At 46.3% G+C, this 27,331-nt stretch overlaps 1 protein-coding gene across 4 annotated transcripts in view; it reads right to left on the reverse strand.

The window, feature by feature from the left end:
* Positions 1 to 27,331, reverse strand: part of Atp8a2 (ATPase phospholipid transporting 8A2) — a 542,501-nt gene that overhangs the window by 218,749 nt on the left and 296,421 nt on the right. For all 4 annotated transcript variants that reach the window (XM_075950134.1, XM_075950131.1, XM_075950132.1 and 1 more), the window contains 2 exons: positions 10,711 to 10,894; positions 7,212 to 7,322 (listed from right to left, as the gene is read on the reverse strand). In XM_075950134.1, the coding sequence (XP_075806249.1) occupies positions 7,212 to 7,322; positions 10,711 to 10,894 (295 nt within the window). The remainder of the gene's footprint in view (positions 1 to 7,211; positions 7,323 to 10,710; positions 10,895 to 27,331) is intronic.

Genomic DNA, 27,331 nt, shown 5'->3' on the forward strand with positions numbered 1-27,331 from the left:
ATATATATATCATATAAGTACTACAGGATATATAGTATATATATCATAAATACTAAAGGATATATATTATGTATATCATATAAATACTTTTCTTCTTAAGTTAAACAATCCAAAGCACTCATATCCCGAGACGTTTTGGATTAGAAACGGCAATGTGTACATAATTGTAAGTCATTTTACTTTTTAAATGAGAAGCACAGAAGTTGAGACATTGCTAAGCCTCTCCTTCTGCTCTGGAATGCTGAGGGGGGTAAGAAGAGGGGGAGGGAGCTTGTTGTTTATCTGCTTGTTTTCAGCTTGTCAGGCAAGGTAGATTGTCACTGGCCATCAGCCAAATTCTGCTAGTTCAGGCTCACGTATGCCTACTAACCTCTCTTTCACCCACCGGTGTTATTTTCAGACCTTCATGATAAATGCAAGGCTTAGAGCCCCATATCCTGGAGCAGTTTAATGCCCCCCTCCCAAGCCCCAAATGTCTGCTAGGCATTGCCTCAAGTAAGCTGGCACTTCAGATCCCTATAATAACTATAACAGCCACCATCACCGATGCTCTCTACATCCAGACCAATGTCTTCTCTGAGACAATGTGGTACACCCTTCCTAAGAGACATCAGAGCTTACAAAGAGCCAGTGCCATTATCTCCTGAAATATCAACTATATGCAAGTAATGATTCTATTAATCTACTCAAATCTAGTCAGTACTGACTTTTTAAAAAATTCTGTCCCAAAACTATTTTTCCCACGGGCTCAGGGAGGCAGTGGGGTAGCACCATTCCAGAAAATGTTTCAAATGCTGCTGGTGGTCAGTCAAGCTGTGTGTGATTTAGAAAACTGAACAACTGGGTAACCAATAGCCCCCCTTGAGACATACCGCATAGATGACCCACCAGGATTTCAAATACATTTACACGCATGCTTCCCTAGCTTCTTTATCCCTAATTTTTGCAGTTAAGGCAAATTCTTCATATTATCAAAATCAAAGAGTTTTTTTTTTGTTGTTGTTGTTTTGTTTTTTTTCCAGAAACTCTGTCTCTGGCTTTTTTACAAATCACACAAGGAGATAGCTGCATCAGGATCATGAGCTCTGATCCAGGCTTAACATTATAAAAGCCATTTAAACTCTCCGCTCGCTGTCTGCCCTGCATATTGATAGGCAACTCTTCTGGAATCACTTTAACCACAGAATTTGCCTGCTGCAAACACAGGAAGGGATTTTCAGCTTCTTAAAGCAACAGAAGTCCTGCCCTGTTATTAGCTTACACGCCTCAGACGCTCACGCATCTTGGCCAGCCATCTCTCCTGATCTTTACTGTTTCATTCCAACTCTGGAAGCCAGTGCAGTGGCAAGGGATGCTCTTCTCCTGCTGGCTCCAGGAAGCCCTTCTGCACGGAACTGCAATCTCCCAGGCCTTAGCCAGTTTAATGTTTGCAGGACAGCCCATCTGGCAGCTGCTACAAAACTTAGCGTTACTGGTTTAACGCAAAACACAACTCCATGTAAAATTCCATACCACTTGCCTTTATACTGCATCTCCCTCAATGTGGCTAAGGGGGCAAAGTGTTGAAACCCTTTCCCCCTCCTAGCCTTTATTTCAATTGTGCTAAGGTAGATCTAACACAAACTCTCTTAAAGTACACCGCTCTGGACATTCACATCACTGCACAGCCACCACCCCGTTCTTCTCCAAAGTTCTTTGTGACATTCTTACTACTTGTGGGAGGCAGACAAAAATGGATTTTTTTCTAATAAAAAAATCAGTTTTAATTAATGGAGCTGTACACTAAAAAGGGCACATCTTGCAGTATCTTAGTTATACTCCAACAGCACTGACTGAAAACAGAGGAAGGTGATGTTATCAGAAATGAAGCCAATGAGGAACAGGCTCACACGGGGGCAGGCAAATGGAGAGAGCTCACTGGCATCCCGGGTACCTGGCAGCTCACGGCCAGTGCTTCTGAGCGTCTCTTCCCCAGCCTCCCTGCCAGCCGCTGGAACTGGTCATGTGTTTGCTATCCCAGCTTCCAAAGAGACAGCTGAGAAAGTGCAACCATCAGGGGTGAAAGTACTAGAATGAGGTGCTCTCGAAGGAACGGAGGGGATGGCTATGATCTGTTCTTAGTGTTGCCTGCTACAGGAGCCTCGGGGAAGTCACAAGGGCCACCTTTTGTTCTTATTTCAAATTTCTTGAACAATAGCCACTTCATCTCAATAAATTTTATGTGGTGCATTCAATTGAGTGCTTAGTAGATCTGTCAGCAACAGTGAATCTGTTATGCAGACAGAAGTCCCCACATTAAGGTCATGGTCTATTCAAGGCAGTGTGATGAAATAGACTAACTAGACCAACACCATTTTGGAATATCTGTGACCTCAGGAGCAGGAACACTGCTATTCTACAAAGCTTCTGGAACTGAAGACGACAACACAAATGCTCAATCAATACAGAAGGGACTGAACAGACTGTAGGGGATCATATAGTGGGGTGGTATACCCAGAGTCTATGTGAAGAGGAGGGCAATGTTTCTCAAGGGTGCATTTCCAGGGTCTATGTGAAGAGAAAGTGGGAGGAAGCCTTGAACACACTAGCACAGGAGACCACTTCCTAAATAGAACCCCAGTAGCACAGACACTGAGAGAAACAATTAATAAATGGGACCTCCTGAAACTAAGAAGCTTCTGTAAAGCAAAGAACATGGTCAACAAGACAAAATGGCAGCCTACAGAATCGAATGGGAAAAGATCTTCACTAACCCCACATCAGACAAAGGGCTGATCTCCAAAATATACAAAGAACTCAAGAAATTGGTCATTAAAGGAACAAATAATCCAATAAAAAATGGGGTACAGACCTAAACAGAGAACTCTCAACAAAGGAATCTAAAATTACTAAAAAGACACCTAAGGAAATGCTCAACATCCTTAGTCATCAGAGAAATATAAATCAAAACAACTCTGAGATACCCTTACACATGTCAGAATGGCCAAGATAAAAAACATGAATGGCAACTTATGCTGGAGAGTATGTAGAATAGAGAGAAAAAACACTCCTCCATTGCTGGTGAGAGTGCAAACTGGTACAGTCACTTTGGAAATAAGTGTGGTGGTTTCTCAGAAAATTAGGAATCAATCTACCTCAAGATCCAGCAATACCACTTTTGGGCATATACCCAAAGGATTCTCAGTCATACCACAAGGACATTTGCTCAATCATGTTCACAGAGGCACTATTTGTAATAGCCAGAACCTGGAAACAACCTAGATGCTCCTCAACTGAAGAATGGATAAAGAAAATGTGGTACGTTTACACAATGGAGTACTACGCAGCGGTAAAAAATAATAACATCTCTAAATATGCAGGCAAATGGAAGGAACTAGAAAAAAATACTGAGATAACCCAGACTCAGAAAGACACATATAATGTATACTCACTCATAAGTGGCTTTTAGACATAAAGCAAAGAAAACCAGCCTGCCAGAGAACCTAGACAACAAAGAAGACCCTAAGAGAGACATACATGGATCTGCCTAGGAAGGAGAAAAAGACAAGATCTCCTGAGCAAACTGGGAGTGTGTGAGGCAGGGGGGAGGGTGAAAGGGGAGAGGGGAGAAAGAAAGGAGAGTAGGGAAAACATATAGCTTAATTAAAAACACTAAAGTATAAAAAAATCTATGTGTGACTGTAGAGAAACAGGCAAGAGCAGATAGCATGTAAGTAGTGGAGACTTCCAGTATGCATTCCATACAGCATCCAGAATAATGCATATTTTCCTTATACAGGAACCCCACTTTTATGGACTAGTACACCAAACAGGAAGGACCCGTCATGTCCCAATTTTTACTGGAAATCTAGACAATAGTCCTCATTAAATAAGGTAGGCCACAGAGTGGGCGCGCATATGCATTCTACCCACATTGCCTTTAGACTATACTTTAAAATGTCTGGTAGTTACATATATTGGAGGGCGTTTGAGATGAGTACATATTACTACTGCGCAGGTGCCTCTGTGAGCCACAAGGAAACCCTTAAAACACGTAACTAGCATGCTTAGTTTCTTCTCACTTAAATCATTAAATATAGCCTTATCTTCAGTATTTTATTTTATTTTATTGCAAATGAGCACGTCTTTCTGTAGCAATCTTGGATCCTGCAGCTCAAGACCCACTAAAATAGCATGTGAGCAGTACCTTCCCACTCCGAAGGCCCTTCTGGAAAAACATGCTGGTTCCAGGGCATTGGCAGTGTCTGAGTGGACACTCTGACTATGAATCAGTCAAGGGCTTTGTTCTCTTGGTTTCCAAATTAGAACCTCCCAGAAATCCTAACCAGAAATGGAGACACAGAATTGCGAGGGTTTTACATTCCTAAAAGCGTTCTGGGGAGTGTGTGGAAGAGCCTTTTGCAGCAGACCATTTAGCAATTCTTAGCCTAGTCATTTGAGGCACTCACTCAGCGCCGTCGGGGCCCGGTTCCAAGCAGCTCTTTGCAGACAGACTAAAAGGGTGCTCTACTAAGCTGCAGCCCACTTGGAGAAAAAAAAAAAGGAGACAGAAGTAAGATAGTAGGTGTTAAGTGACTAGGAGGGCCCTGAGCACTGCTCTGGGAAGCGGAAGGCTTGGAGCCCCACGTAGAATGTCTCGATAAGAAGCCTAGCTCATCAGCCATCTGCTGATTATAAACCTGCTGAGGAAAACCAGATTATAAAGAAGCTGTATAAAGCCAACAGCTACAGGGACAGAGTCCTGGGAAACTTGGGATGAGGTGTAGGATCCCAGCTCCCTTTATTCTGCCCATGCTATTATCTGTGACCCCAAGTGACACTAAGGAGTGACTTCTATCATGCGTGCAAAAAAAAAAATAAGAAAGAAAGAAAGAAAGAAAGAAAGAAAGAAAGAAAGAAAGAAAGAAAGAAAGAAAGAAAGGAAAAAGCTGTCCCTGCAGGAGAGGGACAGACATTTCCAAATTCCAAAGGGGGCAGTAAAAATGAGAATGGGGGAAGATAATGATGACAAAACATGCAACATGAACATCTACATGGATTTGAACTTCCCTACCCTGAACCAAATAGTAATCACACCTACAAACGTCCCCAGGTCCTGCTCTGCATATACTTGCTATTCACTGTAAGCAGGCAGGACCTTTGACACAGAGGACTCAGGGTAGGGAAGAGGCCAGGCTGCAGGAAGTTAGTCAGGTCTCTTCCAATCACTTGTAAGATTCTTTTAAGGATCAGGGTGCTCCCAGCACAGAAGGAGCTACTGGGTCAATTAGAGCAGCCATCCTCTATGCTGAGGCAGCCACACTGTGGGTACGCAGAGCAGCAAAGAAACTGCCTTTATGTAAGCCAGCAAAATGCTGTTTCCAGGTGGGCTTGATCACGGAGGCACAGACTGCTTCTGTCCCACTGATGCCTTCGGCTGGGGAGCCATGCAGTATAAACAACTACACAGCTTCAGAAACCCCCGTCCTGGTGTGGTTCAACGACAAGTAACATTAACCTGTCCATGTGACCTGAAGGCTTCATTAGGAAGGAGTTAGCATGCTGATAAAGTAGTAATTGGTCACTGTTACATTAACAAGCTCGACCTGGGGACTTTAGGAGACAGCACCGGGAAAAGCCAGTTTCTTCCTTCACTAGTATTTTTGCTAAGAGTTGAAAAACTATACCATAATAAAATGAGATATTAAAATAGAGGCAACATTGATTTCTATTGCTCTAAGATGGGCTCCCATCCCTTCTTCCTCCTCTACTGCTTCTTCCTCCTCATCCTGTAGCCCAAGCTGATCTGGAACTCATTGAATAGCCGAGGCTGACCATGAAAGCCCCATCCTCCTGTCTACCTACCAAGTGCTGGGATTACAGACATGAACCACCCCGTCTGGCTAAAACATGTTTATGGTCTTATTGACAGCCGCCAAGCTTTAACGTAACCCCTACCCCCACCATAGACCCCTATCCCTAGTTCTCCTCTCTTCCAAATGCATTTGACAATCTGAGGAGTCAAGATAGCCTCACAGACACACTTTCAAAATGAGCTCTCCTCAGGAGGGAAAACCCAAGAGACCAGTACCGAGCACCAAACTTAAAGAGCCTCCTTGACTCTGGGACCTTGCCCTCCACGTAGCAATACATGAATTAGCATCTTGGAAAATTGTAGACCTGTGCTGGTTAGCTTTTGCCAACTTGACCTAAACTGTAGTCATCTTGGAAAGGGGACCTCAGCTGAGAAAAAGGCTTCCATCAGATAGGCAGGTCTGTGGGGGCATTTTCTTGACTGATGACGGATGAGGGAGGGCCCAGCTCACTGTGGGTGATGTCACCCATGGGCAGGCAGTCTTGAGGTGTGTAAGAAAACAAACAGAGCAAGCCACGGGGAGCAAGGCAGCAAGCAGCCCTCTTTAAGGTCTTCTGCCTCAGTTCCTGCCTCCAGGGTTCTGCTTTCAGTTCCTTCCCTGACTTCCCTTGGTGATGGACCACAACTAAGCTAAACCAATCCTTTTATCCCCAAGCTGCTTTCGGTCAGCATTTTATCACAGCACTAAACAAGACAAGGACAATAGAACATGAACTGAGCGTAAGATTTTAATTTTTATCAGCTTCCTACTAGATGTCCCCCGCCCCCATTCTCACCTTTGCCACATGAGTCTTAGCATCCAAAAATCGCAGGGGCAGTGAGGACATGTTCAGGAAACAGCAGATGCCATGAGAAACACAGCAGGGAATCATGCCCCATTTGTGCCCGTTCATTCAAGGAAAGAAAAACACAGGACAGGTTGCCCGGAAATGTCTCAGAGCCACCTAGAAAGATGGGCATCTCTATTTCCTGGCACTGACCACACTGGTCTCATTTTGCCTTAGCAAGTGGAATGCTTGCCTTAGCAAGTATTCTCTGTCACCACTGACACAAGCTAGGGCCAAGGAAAAGGAGCCCAGGATCAGGGCAGGGAGGGGGAGCTTGGGAAGAATGCATGGCTGGACGAGGAAGAAAGGCCGCACTAGCCCTGGTTCCTTATTACAAGTCTCATGGTACAGCTTAAAGGAAGCTGCATGACACGGATCTTAGTAAGACTCAAGAGTACCTTTAAATTTCCATTAACCAAACCCTTTCTAAAGATGGATTTAATGTGAAAAAAGAAGGGAAAGAAAGATGGACTACTGTCTAAAGATGCCCTCTGCAGAGCCTGCCTCCTTGAGGGAAGGGATGTCCTTACCTCGATGATGTAGAGGACCACATTCTTGTAGAAGCAGTAGAGGATGCACTTGGTCACCCGGTTGTAGCTCCAGGCTCCGTGAACCAAAAGCAGCTTCTCCAGGTAGGAAAACTGTAAAGGGACAGTGACTAAGTTCAGAGAAGCCTGCCACGGAGGAATAGAGGACATGGCTGTCTTCATGAGCAGAAAACAGACAGGGAAGGGGAGGAGCCCAGAACCTTAGGTAACCAACAAAACAAACAAACAAGGAAACAAAACCTGTGTCGTCCCCCCCCCCCCCCGCCCAGGTGGGGTTTTCAGAGCAGCTGAGAAGGAAAAGAAAAAAATCTCTTCAACTGACTAATTATTGTTGTCCCCAAACAAGCTGCTGGCTTCTCACTAGGACTGTTTTGGAATTCTTTGAGCTAAATGCCTTTCAGGGACTTAATTAGGCAAGGAAGGTGACGGTGTGAACTGTAAGAAAGTCAAATGGGAATGGGACAGCTCCACGCGATCCGGTCACACATTTTATGGTGACCACAGGAGGAGGGACACTCACCCAGTGAAGGTTTTACTCAAGAAAGGGTATGCACTTGAGGACAGCGTTCTGTCAGCTTGTCAGCTAAAAGCAATTACACTTCCCATACCCCACAGAGGCACCGGGACAGACTTACCCAGGGGCACATAGATATAGAGACATACAGACATAAAAATGTAACACACACACACGTACACACATACACACACACACACACACACTGTCTCCCCTTCTACATCCGTGGTATAGTCCTTTATCTTCCACTCAGAGCACCCACCTGTGCAATCAGGGGCAACTGATTAGCTCTGGATAGGAGTGATTTAAGAGCTCTTGTCGTCCGAGACAAAGCCACACTATTCCAGGGGCATGTAGTGTAAAGCAGCTGTCTCCCCAGAGTCAGACAAGACAGACAAAAGCGGGGGCAGATGGGATGTTCTCTGGCAGACTGGGAACAGAGGGCTGTGGACACACACTATACCGTACAGTCCCTCTGCCTAGTTTAGGAGGCCAGCAGTGGCCAGTCACCTGGCCAGCAGCTGCTGTGCGTGCAAGCGTAAGGCGAACAGCAAGGGCTTGGAACCAGGGCTCTGGCCACTACAAGACTGTCTTGGTATCTTTTCTTTACCTTATGGGTACTTTTTTCAAAAAACAAATTTAAGAAAAAAGCAACTACCCATATCAAAATAATAAAGAACATGGTGTTAACTTCAACCAGGCACAATTATCACTTCAATGGGGCAGAAGAACTCACCCCACTGATGGTGTTTCTGGCATAGTAATTAAGGAAGAGGCAGTTTAGAGTCTAGTGCTTGGCACAGACTCAGCCCTGAGATGACAGCATGCCTCTGCAGGACAATGAACATTGAGATTCAGGCATGGATATCAGCGGTTGCCTTAGGTTCCTTTCAGAGCTGTGGCTACTACCCTGGAGGGCAAAGAAAACCCCCAAGCGGACGCAGGAGGCTCTGTCCCACCCCTCTCAGATGCTTCCTTTTAATAAAAGCAGTTGCTTCACCTTCCACATCCTACCCATGTGCAGCTTCAGTAAGGAATCCCTGCTCCCTAGACATCCTAAAGAGAAAAGCAGACAAATATTTGCCTGTAACTCCTAGGAAACCTCTTAAGTTCCCTTCCAGCCCCATGATGTTATAACTCAAGTATTTAATAATGCTGGGGTATATAACATCCACAGTTGTTGACAGCAGACAGGAAGCGTGGGTCCCACGGGCCTCTGCACAGTTGATTCGGCAAAGTAAAGGAGCAGGTGTGTGTGGCAGCCCCCGAGTTCACAGGGGTCTGCTGTTCTCTGATGTTGGGCCTATGCTCAGCCCTGAGGCCAGTTGTTGGGTGCATAGGACCTGCAGATTTCTCACCGGTAAAATCAGAATTCCTTCTGCCTACTTCAGGAATCAGCTCAGGGGTTTGACGTGCACAAAAAAAAAAAAAAAAAAAAACTGACTTAGGCCGTTTTCAAAGCCATGTGGTCTGGGTAATTTCTTGCTGTCTTTGCCGAACCTCAAACCAGAAGGAAACCTGAGAGGCAAACAAACAGAGCTTCCTTCAGGGATGGGGAGCCCCCCAAAGGAACAGAGGACCAGACCACGAGCCCTGGGGCTTGGAAGAAGGGTTTTCTATGCATTGTAGCTGAAAAGGTGACAAAGCCACTGTTCCTCGTAACCATGCAGTTAGGGTTGGCATGTTCTTCAAAAGGCTGTCCAAGGAATTGGGGGTGTGTGGCTGGTACTTCAGCAAATACAGGCATTTAGGCACATGACCCCACAACTGGGTAACTGGAGAACATGCCAGTATTCCCTGGACTACACATCTGGATGATCCGTCGGGCCAGATAGCCCAGATCTTCCACAGGAGGGAAGACTCTTCTGACTAGCATGAAGAGTTAGACGTTTCTTGGATTCTCGGGGCACACGGGAGGAAACTAGGAACCAGATCAGTGTCCACGACCACAGAGCCTATCAGAAACACGCTGGCGACACTCAGTTTAGAGAGGAATGGACCGAACTCAGCCTGACTGCAGGAGGCTGCTTGCTACTGCTGATGAGTCACCTGGCTCCTGCCCTCCCAGTTAACCTCACAGCAGGGGTCTTAGGTGGTTCACAGGCGTGACTGCCAAGGGGGGAGGGATATCTGTAAGTGACTGCTTTGTCCTGGCCTGAACCACTCGGCCGGAGCATGCCAGCCCTTCCAGAAGAAGGGAGGTCCTTGAGTGAGAGTCCAGCAGAGACGGGTACTCTGAGAACAGCTATTCTTCAGTGGGGGATGCACACACACGCACATGCACATACACGCACATGCACACACACACATGCACACACACAGGCACACACACGCACATGCACACACACATGCACACACACATGCACACACACGCACACACACATACACACGCACATGCGCACACACACATGTACACACATGCACACACACGCACACACACATGCACACACATGCACATGCACACATACATGCGCACACACGCACACACAGATACACACGTGCACACACGCACACACACATGCACACACATGCACATGCACACATACATGCGCACACACGCACACATGCACACACATGCACACACACATACACGCACAAGCACACACATGCACATGCACACACGCACACAGGCACGCCCGCGCACACACACACAAACACACACACAAACCCACACACATACACACACACATATCAGCAGGAACAGGAGTCGAGCTCAAGAGGCCTAGGGTCCTGTCTCCCAGGAAAGGCACATCTTTGAAATGACAGCTCCATGAGCCAGTCCCACCTCTGGCCCAAGGAAACCCAATCCAGAGAAGGGGTCTCAAACTGTTCAAGACTCAAACAACAGAGACATCAACAGGTACCTGCTGTTAATCTAGACAGTAACCTCCTAAAGTGGGCAGAGCCCTTGGGCTGAGCTCCTGTGCCCAGCTGCCATCACTGTGATGGGAAGGGGGGGTGGCTGACCTGTGCAATGGCGTAATCTGAGTTGTTGGTGGCCTGCATGCCCTCGTTCCCGCTGATCCCGACCCCTACGTGGGCTGTCTGGATCATCCCCACGTCATTGGCACCGTCCCCGATGGCCAGGGTGATGGCTTTCACCCGCTTCTTCACAACATCCACAATCTCAGACTTCTGCAGAGGGGACACTCTGTGAGAGAAGAGAGAAGAGGGAGGAGTGAGGACAGCAGGCACCCTTCCTGAGGGGACAGCTGCGGCACACGGGCTGCATTCAGAGGCAGACAGCAGACAACCTCCAAATCCAGTGTGTACATTTTCCGCTCACATGGGAAGAAGCTTTGAGGAAACGGGGGTTTGTGGCTTTCGAGTGTTTGCCAGATTCACCGATGCAATCTTATCTCTAAAGCAGCCCGTTTGCCATCCAAGGCTGCGTGGAGTGAGTGGCAAGCAAACCCTCTGGGGGGTACGGGCATTGCCCAAGACCAAACACAGGTAATCTAGCTACCAGAAGTGAAAATATCTCCCAAATAAACCAGAACACTGGAAGAGCCTCCCCCCTTTACCCCTGTATTTTACTAGGCATTTTGTACAGAGCTGGAACTGCAAGGAAAATTCCAGAGAATTCACAGGAAAGAAAGAAAATGGGCAGGGCACAAGAAAGGGCAAGGAGAAACCAGAGTGACAGGAAAGAAGATTTTCTCTATCTCTACCCAGAGATGACGATGTGTTTGCCAGGCAGCCAGGGCAAGAGGCTGAGTCTGGATATTCCCAGGCCTGAGGCCTTCTGCTACTGGAGGGGCAGGAGCACAGCCCAGTATGGGAAGACAAAAGTAGCCCTTGCCTGGGAGGATGGACAGATGCCAAGATCCCTCTGCACTCTGGGAAGAGGCCGTCTATGATCTAAGGACCCCGTGGGCAGCAATGTTGGTTAATAAACGGTTACACCACAGTGTAAGCCAGGATGATTCAGGGGCATGAAAAGTGCCACGAACATCTCAGGCCTGAGTTTTTGTTTTTCATCCTGAATTGGTAAACTGACATTTGATTTGGGGAATTTACAAGGAAGCCCCCAGTTATCTCCAGAGGGAAGGACACAGTGGCTGTACTCACATGTGGGCTGTGTATACACTAGACCTGCATTTTTGCTTTTAAGTAATTTATTTATTTTTATTTTGTGGATATTGGCATTTTATATTGGTGAATGTATACCTATGTGATAATTTTAGATCCTGGAGTTATAGACAGTTGTGAGTTGCCATGTTGGTGCTGGAAATTAAACCTGGGTGAGTGCTCTTAACCGGGGACCCATCTCTCCAGCCCCAAGACCTGCTCCTTAAGAACTGCACCACTTGGTACAGTTGTCCTTGACCCCCAAGATCAAGGGCACCCTGGGCAGATGTGGGGCTGCAGCTTCCTGGGTTTATATGTCACCCAACTGAGAGTGGGCTGGTGTAGAGAGAGGGGACATCACTTGGAGGGTGGTCACTGCACATTGAAGGAGGAGCTAAGAGAACTGTGGGCATGAAATAAGGATGGAGCTAAATAGTGCAAGGATGTCACTTGAGCCGAAGGTTGTTCGTTTTCTGTTGGGTGTTATAGTTTGGTTTTTAACATGTCTTACAGAAGCCCACATGTTAAAGGCTTAGTCCCCACGTATTGGGAGTGGTGGAGCCTTTAAAAGATGGGGATTGTGACTGGAGAGATCGCTCAGCGGTTAAGAGCACTGAGGTTGATACCCAGCATCTACATTATGTCTACAACCATCCGTAAGTCCAGTTCCAGAAGATCTAATGCCCTGTTCTGACTTCTGTAAGGGCCAGGCACACACACGGAACATAGACATACACCCAGGCAAAACACTCATACACAAAAAGCAAATTAATCTTAAAGAATTTTTTTTTAATTAACAAAAAGATGGAGCCTAGTGGGAGGTCTCTCACTTATGACGAGCATGATGTCGTGGGACCAAGCTCCTCATCTTTCTCTTTTCTACTTCCTAGCCTTGAGGTAAACATCTTTGGTCATGTACTCCCTGCCATGGTGTTCTGTTTCCATGGGTCCCAGACAACAAGGATGATCGATGATGGAGTGAGACCCCACAAACCCCCCAGAACCAACAAAACAAAACAACAATACAAAACCCCTTTCATCCCAAATAACTTCCCTTATAGTAACAGAAAGCAGGCTAAAGTGACCAACAGGAGCGAGCTGCAAGTCACCAGGTTTGTTCGGTCTGGCTCTGAGATTTGGCTCTGAAGTCACTCGGTTAAGCCTACAGCAATGGCTGGCAGTACACCCCATGAATATCCACCAGCTGTCTCTTTCCAGCTAGCAAAAGCCAGAGGCGTATAAGGCAAGTGCTTCCCTGGCATTGGAGGCGCATGAAATTCTCATCAAGACTTTATTACGCTCTTACACTATAAGACCTTGAGAAAATGTAAGTCGAGCCCTTGCTCAGGGTTCAAAACAGATGTCAAATGGCCAATTTCTACAGAGCCGACGGGGCACCGCTACACTTCAGCCTCGCGGAGCCCTTGAGGATGCCAAGTTGCCACGGAGCAGAACACAGCTCTTTCCTCATCTTAATTCGGGACCTGGAACCACGTACCATACTTAATAAGCATTCCCAGCATATAATGTGTTCACCCCATAAAGTAAAGCCCCAGACCACATCTGAACTGAGCAAGGAGCTTGGCACACTTCTGCAACCAATTTTGGTGCGTTATGAATGAAAAACGTAAACGCGAAAAAGTTCCATCAACTGAAGAGGTAATCTACGTATATAGAGAATGCAATCGATTTACAAATGAAAAACTCTCTCTTGAGACGTAAAGAAAAGCTCAGTGCCCCCACAGCATCTCCTTTTTTGTGTCTCGACTTTTTAAAGCTCATTCTCTCAAGTTACTGCGAACATAATACGTAAGTAAAACCAAGGGTGGATGCTTCCACAGGAGTGACGTCAAACATTAGTTCACCTGAGCTATCTTTCAGAGTGGTATAAGTGAGTTTAGCAAGTCCCTTTCAGACGGGGCTGGGTCTAGATTATGGATTGGAGTACAGTGTTCCCGCGAGCTGGAGGGGTTGAAAAAGATTCCTTTCAGAAACATCCAAGAGAATGCCGGGTAGATCACTGACACCAACCGACAAACCAGACTCACCGACACCTTTCCCTAGCTGATCCCAGACGATTAATGAGACAACGTACAAGAGGTTTTCAGGTCACTGTGCCAGATCAGTGATTTTTCAAGCAGCCAAAACAAGGAACAAAGTCATTGGCAGACCCTCATGCGGAAAGCCAGGGAAGGGCCTGTGCCGTGGTTTGGATGAGAAATGTCCCCCATAGGCTCATGGATTCAAGCACTTGGTCCCTGGCTGGTGGCACTCTTTGTGCGGGCTAGAGAACCCTTAGGAAGTACAGCACTTGGCCAGCCTTTGAGTTTAAGAACCTGTGGTCCCATTTCCTGTTCCTGCTACTTCCTGTGTGTCTTTGAAGTATAATCAGTATGCTTTGTGCTCCTGCTGCCACACCTTTCCCGCTGGATCCCCTCTGGAAACAGGAGCCAAATCAACCCTTTCTTCCTTCAGCTGCTTTGTGTCAGGACACTGGTGCAGCAACGGAGAAGTCACAGAGAGCCTGCGATGGGCCGAGGTGGTTTGTGTCGGGGTGACGAAAGTACTTCCTGGTTCCCATGTTTCCTAGCCACACTTAAATGATACCACAGGTACACAGAAAAGGTCAGATAAATAATAATAATAATAATAATAATAATGATAACAACAACAATAAATAATAGTTCTGCAAAAATCATTGAACCTCATTTAGTTCTTACAGACCTTACACAGTCTTCTTCAAAATCAAGACGTAGCCTCAATTTAGGCTGGTATTTCATTTAAGATAGTCTACAGGTGTGAATCTGTCACAGAAGATGGAAGTGGGGGGCGTCAGAATGAGAGAGATAATATTTACCCTCCTCTTTCCTGTGCAATGCTGTGGAAGACTATCTATATGAAGTCTAAAGCCCAGAAGGACTGAGCAACACACTGCCAACGTATCAGATTTCACTTGAAAAAGTGTTCACTTTCCTGTAGTGGAAACTATTCCACAATGGGGATTTTTCTCTGAGTAGAGAAGCATTGAAATAAAAGACTATGACACGTTCCTTCTAGCTGCCACTTATCTTCCAAGGTTACAGTTTCTTTCCAGATTTATTTATTTTTACTTAATGCATATGAGTGCAGTATCTGCATGTATGTAAATGTGTCACAGGCATGCAGTGCCTGGAGAGGTGGGAAGAGGGCATTAGATTCTCTGTAACGGGGTCTACAAACAAGCATGAAGCTGCCATGGGAGTGCTGGGAACTGACCCTGGGTCCTTTGCAAGGGCTCTCAATCATGAAGTCATCTCTCCAGCCCCATGAAAGTCTCGTATCTCGGTCTTGAGATGGTTCAGTGGGGGAAAGGGACTTGCAGCCAAGCCCAGTGACCCAAGTTTGACCTCTGGGTCCCACATGGTAGAAGAAGAGATCCAACTTCCTCCAGTTGTCCTGTGATCTCTACATATACACCGTGACATACTTGTGATCATGCATATATACATATATCCACACAATAGTTCATATAATTTAAAGTTATCTTATTTTAAGCACACACATACATACGTAATTTGTAGAAGCCCTCTCATAAGTCATCCTGAAAAAGGCACCTCCATACTATGCTGAAATCAAGGGCTGGATTTCGCCTCTCACGGCCCCCTTTGTTGTTTCATGACCCCCCACATACATGCACACCCCTTTCACACGGTGCCTTCAAAGCAGTGAAGATTGCTTCTCCACCACCTCCACTCCCCACCAGACTCCTAACACCAAATTGTGTCATACAGCAGATTCCATGAATAACGTTGAGATTTAGATCCTGCTCCCCAGATGCAGTTCACCTCTAGCCCTAACTACAAAGCAAGGCAAAAAGCTGCCTCAGAGTCCCACACGAGCAGCAGACCCGGGACCATGCAGTTGTCAGACAACCATGAGAGACCACGGAGACAAGCAAAGAATTCAAGATTGTCTGGACACCTCCGTGAAATCCGTATTTTCCATGAATGATAGTTCACAGAAAGCAGATAAAAATACGTCATTTTACCATGCTCCGGGGACAGACCCTGTTTGCAAACTTCCTGACCAACACGCTGGTGGTCCCGATTCTATTTCCTGTTAGGGTCCTTGAAAACATTCCAGACTTCTTCTGACAGCTCCCATTGACAAATGGGCAGCAGCGATCTCTGGCCTCACCAAGGCTCTCCTGGGAAGGGCTAACATGTGAGCCTGGTCTTTTCTTCCACCTCGCTTCTGCAGATCACAATGCTTTGATTGTTAGAGGCCAACCATTAGCCCCTGGATATCATCTTGCACAAGCACTCGATGGGCTTTGTAGATACTTGCTCTCTGGGCATCAGGACTTCTCACATCGTCGTTTGGCAGCATTGGAAAATGTGCATCAGTATTTGCCTAGAATCACCTTCTCCTGCCATCTGGCATGCCTCACGAGGACCCTGGCACTATTAAGAACTATTCAGCAGTCTCTGGTAGGATAAGTATTTAACTTGTGGATTAAATGCAATGATGAACCTCTATCTATATTTGTAATAAAACCTGGCAAAATATGACATGATCCCTGGTGTGGTCCAGGCACCTTTGTGCACTGTAGACCAGAAAACATCTAATAGCATTCTCTCTGTTTCTTCCCTATCAGTCACAAGGTTCTGCAGCAGAGGCTGCTATGGTCAAAGCAGCAAGAGTCTGCAAGAAAGTCATGGAGAGCAGGCAGCAGTGTGAGCAACTGACTTCTGTCTTGGTAGTGTAACTAGCCAGTAACTTTGGGAATTTCACACCTATATTAAATTTAAATTGCAGGAGCTTACAATTCCTATGACATCATTTAAGCCCTGAAGCTTATTAACAATAAAGTATAAGTATTAATTAACAAAATCACTAAGGTACAATGTTTCCATCTTCCAGGATAGACCATTGCCATATGTTCTCCACTTTGAGACAGGAAGGAAGGTAGCCCAGGATAGCAAAATATGTGTGTGTGTGCACGTGCATGTGTGTGTTTGTGTGTGTGTGTGTGTGTATACCAGGGTAGGCCCCAAACTCTCAATTCTCCTGTCTTATCTCTCCAAGTCCTGGGGGGTGACAGGCAGGTATCATCATGTCTGGCATACCCAAAATTTTAAAATCAATATTTGAACTCTGGCTTGTACTTCACAGAAAAGGGGATGTGGGCTTCAAAAACATTCTTGTATAACTATGTTGCTATGACAGTGTGCACTTTCAAGGCGCATTAAAGTCATTGTCTATATAGAATCTTTACTCATGCAGTTTGTTCTTCCAGTGCACACATAACCCACAAGACATAGTCTTGGTTCTTCTGTAAACCGTCCTGGTACATTGAGCTCTCACTCTGAATCACCTACCCAGAGCTATAGATTGATGCATTTTATCTGTCTTTCTCTTGCGGTTCCAGGAAAACAAGAGGGAAGGTGCCCTAGCACTTAGCTACTTACTCATAACTCTTGGAACATAAGGATGTAAGACTAGCCACTCTAGTAACCCAAAGCTATTCTATCGCATCTACAGCCAGTCAACTAGTTCAACACTACAAACATTTTCTTTAACATCTAGACTTAAATGGAGAAAGCCCCTAACAACTGGTTTAGAGATTCTGTCTGTCTGTCTGTCTATCATCTACCTACCTACCTACCTACCTACCTACCTACCTACCTACCTACCTATCATCCATCTTCTGTCTATCATCTATCTATCTATCTATCTATCTATCTATCTATCTATCTATCTATCTATCTATCATCTATCTACCTACCTACCTATTATCTATCATCTATCTATCTATCTATCTATCTATCTATCTATCTATCTACCTATCATCTATCATCTATCTACCTACCTACCTATCATCTATCTATCTATCTATCTATCTATCTATCATCTATCTATCTATCTATCAATCAATCATCTATCTATCTATCTTCTATTTATCTTCTTATCTATCGATCTATCATCTCTCTACCTATCATCTATCTATTTATCTATTTATCTATCTATCTACCATCATCTATCATCTATCTACCATCATCTATCTATCTACCTATCTATCTATCTATCTATCTATCTATCTATCTATCTTTTATCTATATATCTATCTACCATCACCTATCATCTATCTATCTACCATCATCTATCTATCTATCTATCTATCTATCTATCTATCTATCTATCTACCACCTGACTGATATCAGTGACTGTGCCACTGGCGGCTGCTCTGACCCTTGTAAGCCTTCTCTTCTAGGCACCACACATTGTCCTACTGCTGTGAGTAGTCATGGCAACTTGATACTCTTTATTAGCTGAGCAAATCTCTATAACTTGATCCTGCCTAAGGTTGTAAAAGCGGCTTCAGCAGCTGAGATTCAGAAAGGGGCTGTGAGAAAAGGAGAGGCTGCCCGCCTGCCTGAGATCAGCTTACCCTGCCACTGAGAAAGGGCGACTATGAAGCACAGAGCTGTTTGCCGGTTCAGAATATGCCCACATTCGTACTTGTATCAAAGGCAACTTTATCAATACAGAACAATTACTGTGATGTTCTCATCATCTGAACAGAACCTCGTGTCTGAACACCTAAGTGGTCCAGGAAACGGTGTGGAATTTTCTAAGATCTGGGTGACCTCACTTGAGGTGAAAACGGAGTGTAGTGCCCATTTCGACCTGCACGTGGTTTAACAATCACTGAAAGTAACTGGCTACAGGCCGCCTCTTCCTCAGTGAGGCTGAAAAGAAAGGAACAGTCCAGGAAGGCTGGGATTTAAGTAAAAGACATTAGATCCCCCTGTTCCCAGGCTGGAACGGGGATTAGAATAACACATTTAAATACCTTAATGTTTTTAGCACAAAAAGCATTAATTTGATACTCTGCTTCCTCGAGGTGCTTCATGAAGGCCCGCGACCCTCTCAGGAGTGTCTACCTTCCTCGAAGTTAACACGCATAGACTGTCCCCACTGCGACTTCACTCTGTTTCCCAACAGTGCGTCTGACCTCCGCTGTGGGGGAGGTGGGAAGAAGAAACAGAGCCGAGGAAAGCTGAGAAGCGCTGGAGTTACTCACGGTCCCTACAGGACCAAGCCGCGTGAGCTCAGGCGGCACTGAAAATTAACAATGGTGAGGAGAGGCTTCGATTGGCTTCAGTTAGACTTTCCCTTCTGCCGCCACCTGTGCCAGGGGCCAAAAGTCACCTGACTGCCAGTCCGGCAAATGCCCACCATGATGGCTTGAGTTCTGAAAAACAGGGGGTCAGTCTGTCTCATCTTGTTGTTCCATCTAAACGAAGCAACTGAGAGACCCCAGAGCCAAAGGAACAGCCAGGGCCAATGCCATGCATGTGCCTCAGTTGGAGGCCACCTGCGGGTCAGAGGATTTTTCTCCTGATTTTGTTTCCTGTCTTTTTTTATCTTTTTCAGAGTGGGATTCGTGGAGTGGGAATAGGGGTTTCACCAAGTTCTTCCTTACAAGCAGCACACACACCTTCTAAGATCTAAGCCTATACTTAACCATTTACTAATCCTTGATCTCAATAGCAGGGCAAGAGGAAGTTTTCCTGCTCCGTGACCATTTCAGTCAAACTGTCAAAAACAAACAAAGCTGGTGGCATTCTCTTATTCCAAACCAGCATGGAAGTGATACCCACAGAATATACACACCTAGTACACCCCCAAAAGAACGACAGAGAAAAACAGACGGAAAAGCGTCAGGTCGATGGTGCAGAGACACAGAGGTGGTAGATGGGATTTAAGATTCACGACGGGAAGGTCTGGATGCTCAGTAGAAATGGTTGCAAGGCACTGCACACCCAGGGGAAAGAAGCCCCACTGATGGTGGCGGTTTGCGTTGAAAGTCAACCCGAGAGCATCTAGGCACAACTTGGAGGCAGATTTCTGGGCACAAATGTGAAGGATTTTCTAGAATGGGAAAGCAGAGGTGGAAACCAGAAACACGGGAGGCATCCTTCCATGGGCCGAGGTCCCAGACTGAACAAGGATTTATTTATTTATGCCAGCTGGGTACCACCATGACTGCTCCCCGATTTCTAACTGTGGACACAATGAAACCAACTTTGTCTTCCTCCTGCCTCCATGCCTTCCCTGCAATGATGATGCGCTGTCCTGTGCAACTGGGAGCCGAAATGAACCTTTTCTTCGTCAAGCTGGGTCTTGTCAGGTGTTTTGTCATGGCAACAAGTACCCGACACGCCAATCACAGCAGCAGCTGGCATGCACTTCTGCAGTTTAATGGGCAATTTTGTCTCCTGATTCTTAACATCATAATGGACCAACGTCTGATTAGAAGGGTAGCTGGGGGCCAGGCGGTGGTGGCACACGCCTTTAATCCCAGCACTCGGGAGGCAGGGGCAGGTGGATCTCTGTGAGTTCGAGGCCAGCCTGGACTACAAGAGCTAGTTCCAGGACAGGAACCAAAAGCTACGGAGAAACCCTGTCTCAAAAAATCCAAAAAAAGAAAGGTAGCTGGGCTATTCCTCCATTGGCCATGAGCTACTTGGTGTCAGTGACCTGCTTTTCAGATCCCTTAGCACAAATAAAATAGTTAACAAATTTTGCTGAATTACAGCTTCTTTTTGTAATGGCCTTACATATTTCAAATATATCTTCTTCTCTTTTCTCTCAATTATAGCCGTTTGTTTTATGTTCAAAGCTACGGTCATCACATTAATATAAGGACTGACAATTTTGCAGTTTTGGTAAAAGAATGTGAAAGAGAAAGACTTTGAGTTGATGACAATCTCAGATTCCAAGTTTCAATTCCACCTGGAAGCCAGACTTTTCAGAGTGAACTAAGACACTAATAACCATATTTCTCAAATTGCAATGTGTGGCAAATGACCAGGGGATGTAGGGGATGACAGCATTAAGTGGGCAAAATCCTGACAGGCCATGAAGGGGACCTGGCCTCTCCCTATCTGGATGTACTTCTGCCTTGGTGTTCTGTTTTCCTCCCTGTGGAGAGCAGCAAGGGCATCCTCACTGTCCCCATCAGCTGTGATATGTACCTCCAAGGACAGAGTAGAACCAAGGGGTCATAAAACGCTACTCCGGAAGGAGGCTGGAAATGCCAACCTGCGTATCTTGTTTCCTGGGCAGGGGAGGGAGTGGAGTGTTTTCCACACTCTGGCTAATCCAATCCTCACCACAACACATCTATCATTCTCTCCATTTTACAGGTTAAAAAAAAAAACCCAGCTTGGAAAGGGTGACTCAGTGTGTCCAAGGTCACGTACCTATTCTAGACCTGAAGGCAGCTGGCTTCCAGGGTCTGCCTCAGCTGGGATGATCTTAGCTTCTGTGGGAATATCCAGAAGATTTTGTGCCCTTCTGCTGGGCAATTGGGGCTCAGCTGAGTGCAGGGCGCAGAGTACAACAGAAGAATGTCTATCCCAATGCCACCCAAAGCCAACAACTTTACTCCTCCTCCAGTTCTTATAACATGGCGCCACCAGCATTGCCATCTGTCTTACAAGACAGTTACAAAGACCTAACCACTACTAACAGTAGACAAACACCTCCCTGGATCTTACCTCACTGCTAGGTTAAGCACCTCTACTGCCCGTGAGACCCAGCACCACCCACTATCTCTGTTGAGGGCCCCCGCAGGCTCCCAGATAGTCTTAGAGTAAGGGCTCTCTCCTGCTGGGCACCCGGCCTGGGAGCCTCTTAAGGTCTTCAGAATGGAGATGGATAAAAACTAGGAGAGGAATCTTGGCTGACATGTTCCCACGTGGATTTTTCCCCTTCCCTTTAAGTCCCATTACAGATAATTTCCTTGCAGAATTTTATAGAAAATTTTATAAGATACAGTACAAGTTAATCATCCCTAAGTTCGAAAATTAGAAATCTCATAGGCAAAACCTTCTGAGTGCCAACACGATACCACTAGTAAAAACTTCCGCACAACAAGGTTTCATTCACAAAACTATTAAAAGTACTCTGTAACTTTACCGTCTGGCTACGTAAATGAGGTGTGTACAAAATGAACAAATTTCAGGGTTAGAGTTGGGTCCAACTACCGAGAGATTTTATCATAAATATGCCAAAATCTGAAAAATTCTAAAACCTGATATCAGTCTGGTGCCAAACATTTCCTGAGGAAGGCCAGCTTGCTGTCCTCGCACACCCTGGAGATGACGAAGCCAGAACAGGTCTCAGGAGAAGACCAGGGGCTCGGAGTTTTGGCTGCTCACACTCTCACAGTGTGCTCGCTCTCTTCAGTTCCCTGTGCAGCAGCAACCACAGCCCAGCAACAAGCATGGGTTATAAGGAAACCCACAAGTTTGGAGCAGGGAATTTTTAGGGCGGATGGAGGAAAGGCTTTGGCCATTCTCCCTGCGGTGGCTTTGTCCCCCCATAAAGTTGAGAAGTACATGGTATCAACTCACCTCTGCAGACTGTGATATCATGGTTTTTCTTAAATGACAGAATGGGACAATCAGATCAATCTGTCCTCATGCCCTAAACCCACACCCGCTGTCTGCTAGAGTAAATTAGAAAAACAGGGGACACCTGCAGCCGCACCGCAGGCATCACCTCTATGATGTCACCCACCACAGGGGGATTCTCTTCCCTTCAGTGCTGGAACAGGTTTCCCCCTTACTCTCAACAGCGCCATTACAACAAAACCAAGAACCCCCCCTAGCTGGCCAAAGAGGCAGTGGTGATGCAGGTATACAAGGGGAAGGCTCTAGTCTGCTCTCTAGGAGGGCATGGTAGACGTTACAGGAAACAATTTCCAGCCCTCAGAGGACAGGGGAGATGGAAGGTAAAGTGTGCTTGCCTCACAAGCCAATGGCCTGAATCCAATCCCCAGGATTCGAGTTAAAACAAGCGGACATGGTGGTGTGCACCTGTAAGCCTAGCTGGGGAGACACAGACAGGCAGATCCCCGGGGCTCACTGGGCAGCTGGCCTGCTCTGATTTGCAGGTTCCAGATCAGTGAGAGACCCTGTCTCAAACAACACAGTGGACAGTGCCAGGTGGTAGGAGACTGTGCTCTGACCGCCATGTGCACACAGTGCATACACCCTGCATGTACCTAGGCCCCCATCACATAGATGTACACAGGCAAACATATACGCAAGGAAGCCCAACTGTGTAAAATAGCACTAGATGGTTAACAAGCGTAGAGCACAGCTGTCCACTCCACTGGGTGACCTAATGAAATTCAGTTATTAAAACTAATGGACTTTCAGGCTGACCGAAATGGAGAGGAGAGTGCCAGGCCTTCCTTGGGGCGAGCAGATCCATGGCAGCAATCCATGACTGCTGGACAAGTCACGCAGATTTGTGGCTCTGCCAGGGGAGTCTTTCTTTTTGAGTCCTTGAGTAAAGGAAAGAGAAAAATGCACAGGAATGTTGGCTTAATGCGCTTCAACCGTCATGAGGAGGGAGCCCACCCCTACGTCTCCCAGATGGTGTGGTAGGAAAGGAAATGGACTCTCCCCTCACTCTGGTGAGTTAACGCTGCCTCAGTTTTGTGGCGGGTGGCTTTCATCTTTTGAGCTCACCCTAAGCACAAGAATAAGGAGACCCTCGACGTAATCTGGGGCTTTACCACAAGACTCCCATGGGCTGCCAGTTTCCAGAGATGATGCCAGAGAAGCGCCCACCCCTCCAGTCACCTCCCTGCAGGTGGGTCCTGTGTCCGTCCCTGGTACAGAGCTGGGGCCGTGCCGTGGTCTGCCCCAGCACAGAGACTGACCCCATTACAGCTGCACTAGCTCCACTCTGCACAGCAGAGAGAGCTCTGTGTGTATGGCAGGGAGCGAAGCCAGGAACCACACTGCCCAGAGCGTCTGGCCAACCCCGAGTTCCACTGCAAGTGAGCTACAAGCGACTTCTTTTTGCTTTTCCTTTTATTTGTTTGTTTTTATGTTTTAGAACACTTATTAAAGTACAAAATTGTTGGAATTAAGCTGAATAGAAAGACATATTAAATATTTACAAAAAACATTGATAACAGCACTTAAGTAACATATACAACAGCACAGAAAGGTCTCTGCGTTCGCAAGGTGGAACTATGTATGGAGACTTAGACTGAACCACACTTCACGATTGAGCAGTTTTGCCTGCTCTCTGTAATCTCATGTTCAAAAGGCATCATAAGAAAGTCAGGACACCATGTAACTGGCCTCCTTGCTGCCTGTGCTGAGGTCATGAAGACACTTTTCTTATTTCCACTAGATATGCGATAGCATGGTGTTTCTGTTTTCAGTTGTATAGGTAGAATTCCACCACATAGAACTGGATAATTCTACTACAAATACGGTATTCAATTAAGATGTTTTGCACTTTTGTTTAAGCCATGAGAAATTGCTCATACCCTTTTGAATATCATCAGAGGCTGTAGAAAGTCACTTTGACTGTGTCTTCCTTTTATTTTTTTAAAACAGATTCTCACAACACAGCTCAGGCTGACCTGGATCTTCCTATGTGGCCCAGGATGGCCTCTAATTTATGGCAATTCTCCTGCCACAGTCTCTAGCATGTTGAAATAACAGCAATAAGCCACCAAGCTAGACTATCAGAGGATCGTACCCATGAGAGGCCACACTTCGCGGTGGGCTTCTGATTTCCAGGTTTGTCACCTCTCTCTTGCATAGCCGTCTGGGATATGGCATCGCTTGCCATTTTCACCCTTATTTCACAGTGTCTCTGTCCTGTCTAGGCTTGTCCCTTCTCTTGCCAAGCAAGCTTGAAGCCACAAAGGGAGGGCCCAATTCCCCCCATCAGAGCGGACCCTGTGTTGTTGCTGGTGCTCCCCAGTGAAGTGGGGGATACAGCATTCATTGACATATTGCTCCTGCCCCGTATCAGGCTGCCGCTATGCACAGCCCAGCTAGGTACACAGAGGAGGCAGGTGAAACAGGGGAAAACAAGTTAGAAAAACTCAGGAAGCTGGTTCTGAAATCAAGGACAGAGGTACTGGCCAAGCCTCATCCAAAGAAGTTTGGTACCAGCGACACTTTTGGCAGAACATAAACAGACTGGAACTATACAAAATGCTTGCTCAAAAAAAAAAAAAAAAAAAAAAACCAAGCCATGAACCTTGTTTTGAACCACAGTTGAGAGTAAAGCCCATTATGGCGGAGAAGGCATGGTGATCAGAGGGACTCTGGCTGTGGCAGTAGGAACAGAGGCAGCTGGCCATACTGCATCCACACACAGGCTCTAAAGGAAGATGGATGCTGGTGTGCCGGGCTAGCTTCCTTAGTTTCCCCTTTTTATTCAGTCCAAGATGGCAATCCATGATATGCCTCCCTCACATCTAAGGTTAAACTTCCTCAGTTAAACTTCTCTGGAAGTATCCTTACAGACATGCCTGGAGCTGTACCTCTAAGGAATCCTAAATGGAGTCATGCTGACAGTGAAAATTTACCCTCACAGCACAGAAAACCCAACAAGCGAGTTGAGTCCTATTTACACAGAAAGCTGCTTTCCCAGGAAAGGGGGGGGGGGTCTTTGTATGCAGAAAATGGTGGTACTAGCCATGATCCCAAAGGTGCTTGGAGAATATAGTAGAAGAGTTTATAAACCCAGGAGTATGCCTCACAAAACCTTTGGCTCCTTTGTGCCCATGTAGCTGGGCACAAAGTCATTGCTCAGGAATGCAGCGATGCAGTAAAAACCCCAGGCTCCCAAGCCTACGTCTCTGGGACCTGAATGCATTGATTTCTGAAAACACATGACATGTCTGGCATGGAACTGAAGTCACCTGACCTCAGGGACTAGACTGGGAGGGGATGACAGCATTGGGGTGAGGACGGCTGATGTGGAGGTGACAGGAGAGGCTGAGGGGGGCTGGCTTAGGCTATCTATCTAAGCGGGTCGCCGATCGGGAATTGCAGACAAACACCGTTTTCCACAGGAGGGCTGTTCCAGGGGAGGACGTCACATTTTGGACCTCCAAATTTGACTCTGGTCAGTCCTCACAGTTGTGGGCTTTTTGTTTCTTTTGTTTTTTGTTTGTTTATTTTTTTCTTCAGATTCTTTCCCATTATTTGTGGAAGCTTGGTAAACCCACCATGTGCTAAAAAATATCCTGTTATTCTTTCGGTCCCTGCCCTGGCTACGCCCACTCCTTTTAACCTCTGACCTCGCCCACCATTGCGCCCTCTTCCTGCTTTTCCTATCCCAGTGTACACACGGGGCTCTGTCTCTCTCCTCCTCTCTCTCTCCCTCCTTCTCTTTCTCCTCCCCCCCCTCTCTCTCCCCCTCCCCCCTTTTTAATAAACATTTATGGCTATTTTCTGTGTTTATATGTCTGACCCGCCGCGTGCGTGCCCTCCCGCTGGTGAGAAGCTGTAGCCGCTTGCTCGGGTGCTGGAGCCGGCGCCCGGCACTGCTGGGACCCGCCGGAGTTTGCTGCGAGGCGGGGGGGGGGGGGGGGGGGGGGGGGGGGGACCCCAGGGATATTTTTTAAGAATAAGACTAACCATTGCTAACCTGCTCATCACACTAGTTTGGCCTGACCCACCTCATAAAATAGGGCTAGGAACATGTCTATTTGCCTATACAGTCAGGCAAAACCACCTAGGGCAAAGCCCATCTTATGATTAAGAGTTGGATAGATCACAGAATTGACCCCATGATCGCGTGATTGACTGCCTAGGTCCCGAACTTAAAATTTCTTACAGTTTTTCAGTGTGGCTGTGTGCATTCCAGACAAGTATCCCATGACTGACCTACATTCTCAGACCAAGGTTTCATTTTTATTATTATCTATTTTGTGTCTGTGCACCATATGTGTGCAGAACCCATGGAGGCCAGAAGAGGGCACTAGATATCCCAGACCTAGAGTTACTTACAGAAGGTAGTCAACCACCATGTGGGTGCTGGGAATTGAACCCGTGTCCTTTGGAAGAGCAGCCCATGCTTTCACCTGCTGAGGCATCTCTCCAGCCCCTGCTTGACTTTTTGATGGTGTGAAAGCACACACACACACACACATCTATTTTTTCCATATTCACTATAATATTAATAAATTCCATGAGATAGCCAACACTCTTGTTATAAAATAAGCCTTGGGCTGGATAATTTTGCTCCATTTCTGGCTAACGAAGTGTTCTGAACATATTCAAGGTAAGCTGGGTCCAGATGTGGTGTGCAGTAGATTCCACATATTAAATGCATTGCCCATGTGTTCAACTTATTGTGGGCTTATTGAGGTGTGAGCCATTGCAGGCTCAGAAGCATCTGTGTTTAACTGGAATGTTACCCAGTCGTGTTTGATGAAAAGTGCAATGTGTGCTCCAGAGAGCCCTTATGAAACAGTCTACTACATCCCAGCCACAAACCACTGGACACACGGATTCCACCACTTGACACCACCACCCAAGCAGTAGCATCACCAAAGTCTCCGTTCTGGGCTCTAGAGGGATGCCGAGGAGCCGATACCCACTAACACAGTGACACGTCTCTACACATGAAATACTAAGTCAGGGTTCATCTACATGCAAATGCTCTCTCTGAAGTAAACATAGATGTTAACTAT

This window comes from Microtus pennsylvanicus, chromosome 15, assembly GCF_037038515.1.
Source record: "Microtus pennsylvanicus isolate mMicPen1 chromosome 15, mMicPen1.hap1, whole genome shotgun sequence".
Taxonomy (NCBI): domain Eukaryota; kingdom Metazoa; phylum Chordata; class Mammalia; order Rodentia; family Cricetidae; genus Microtus; species Microtus pennsylvanicus.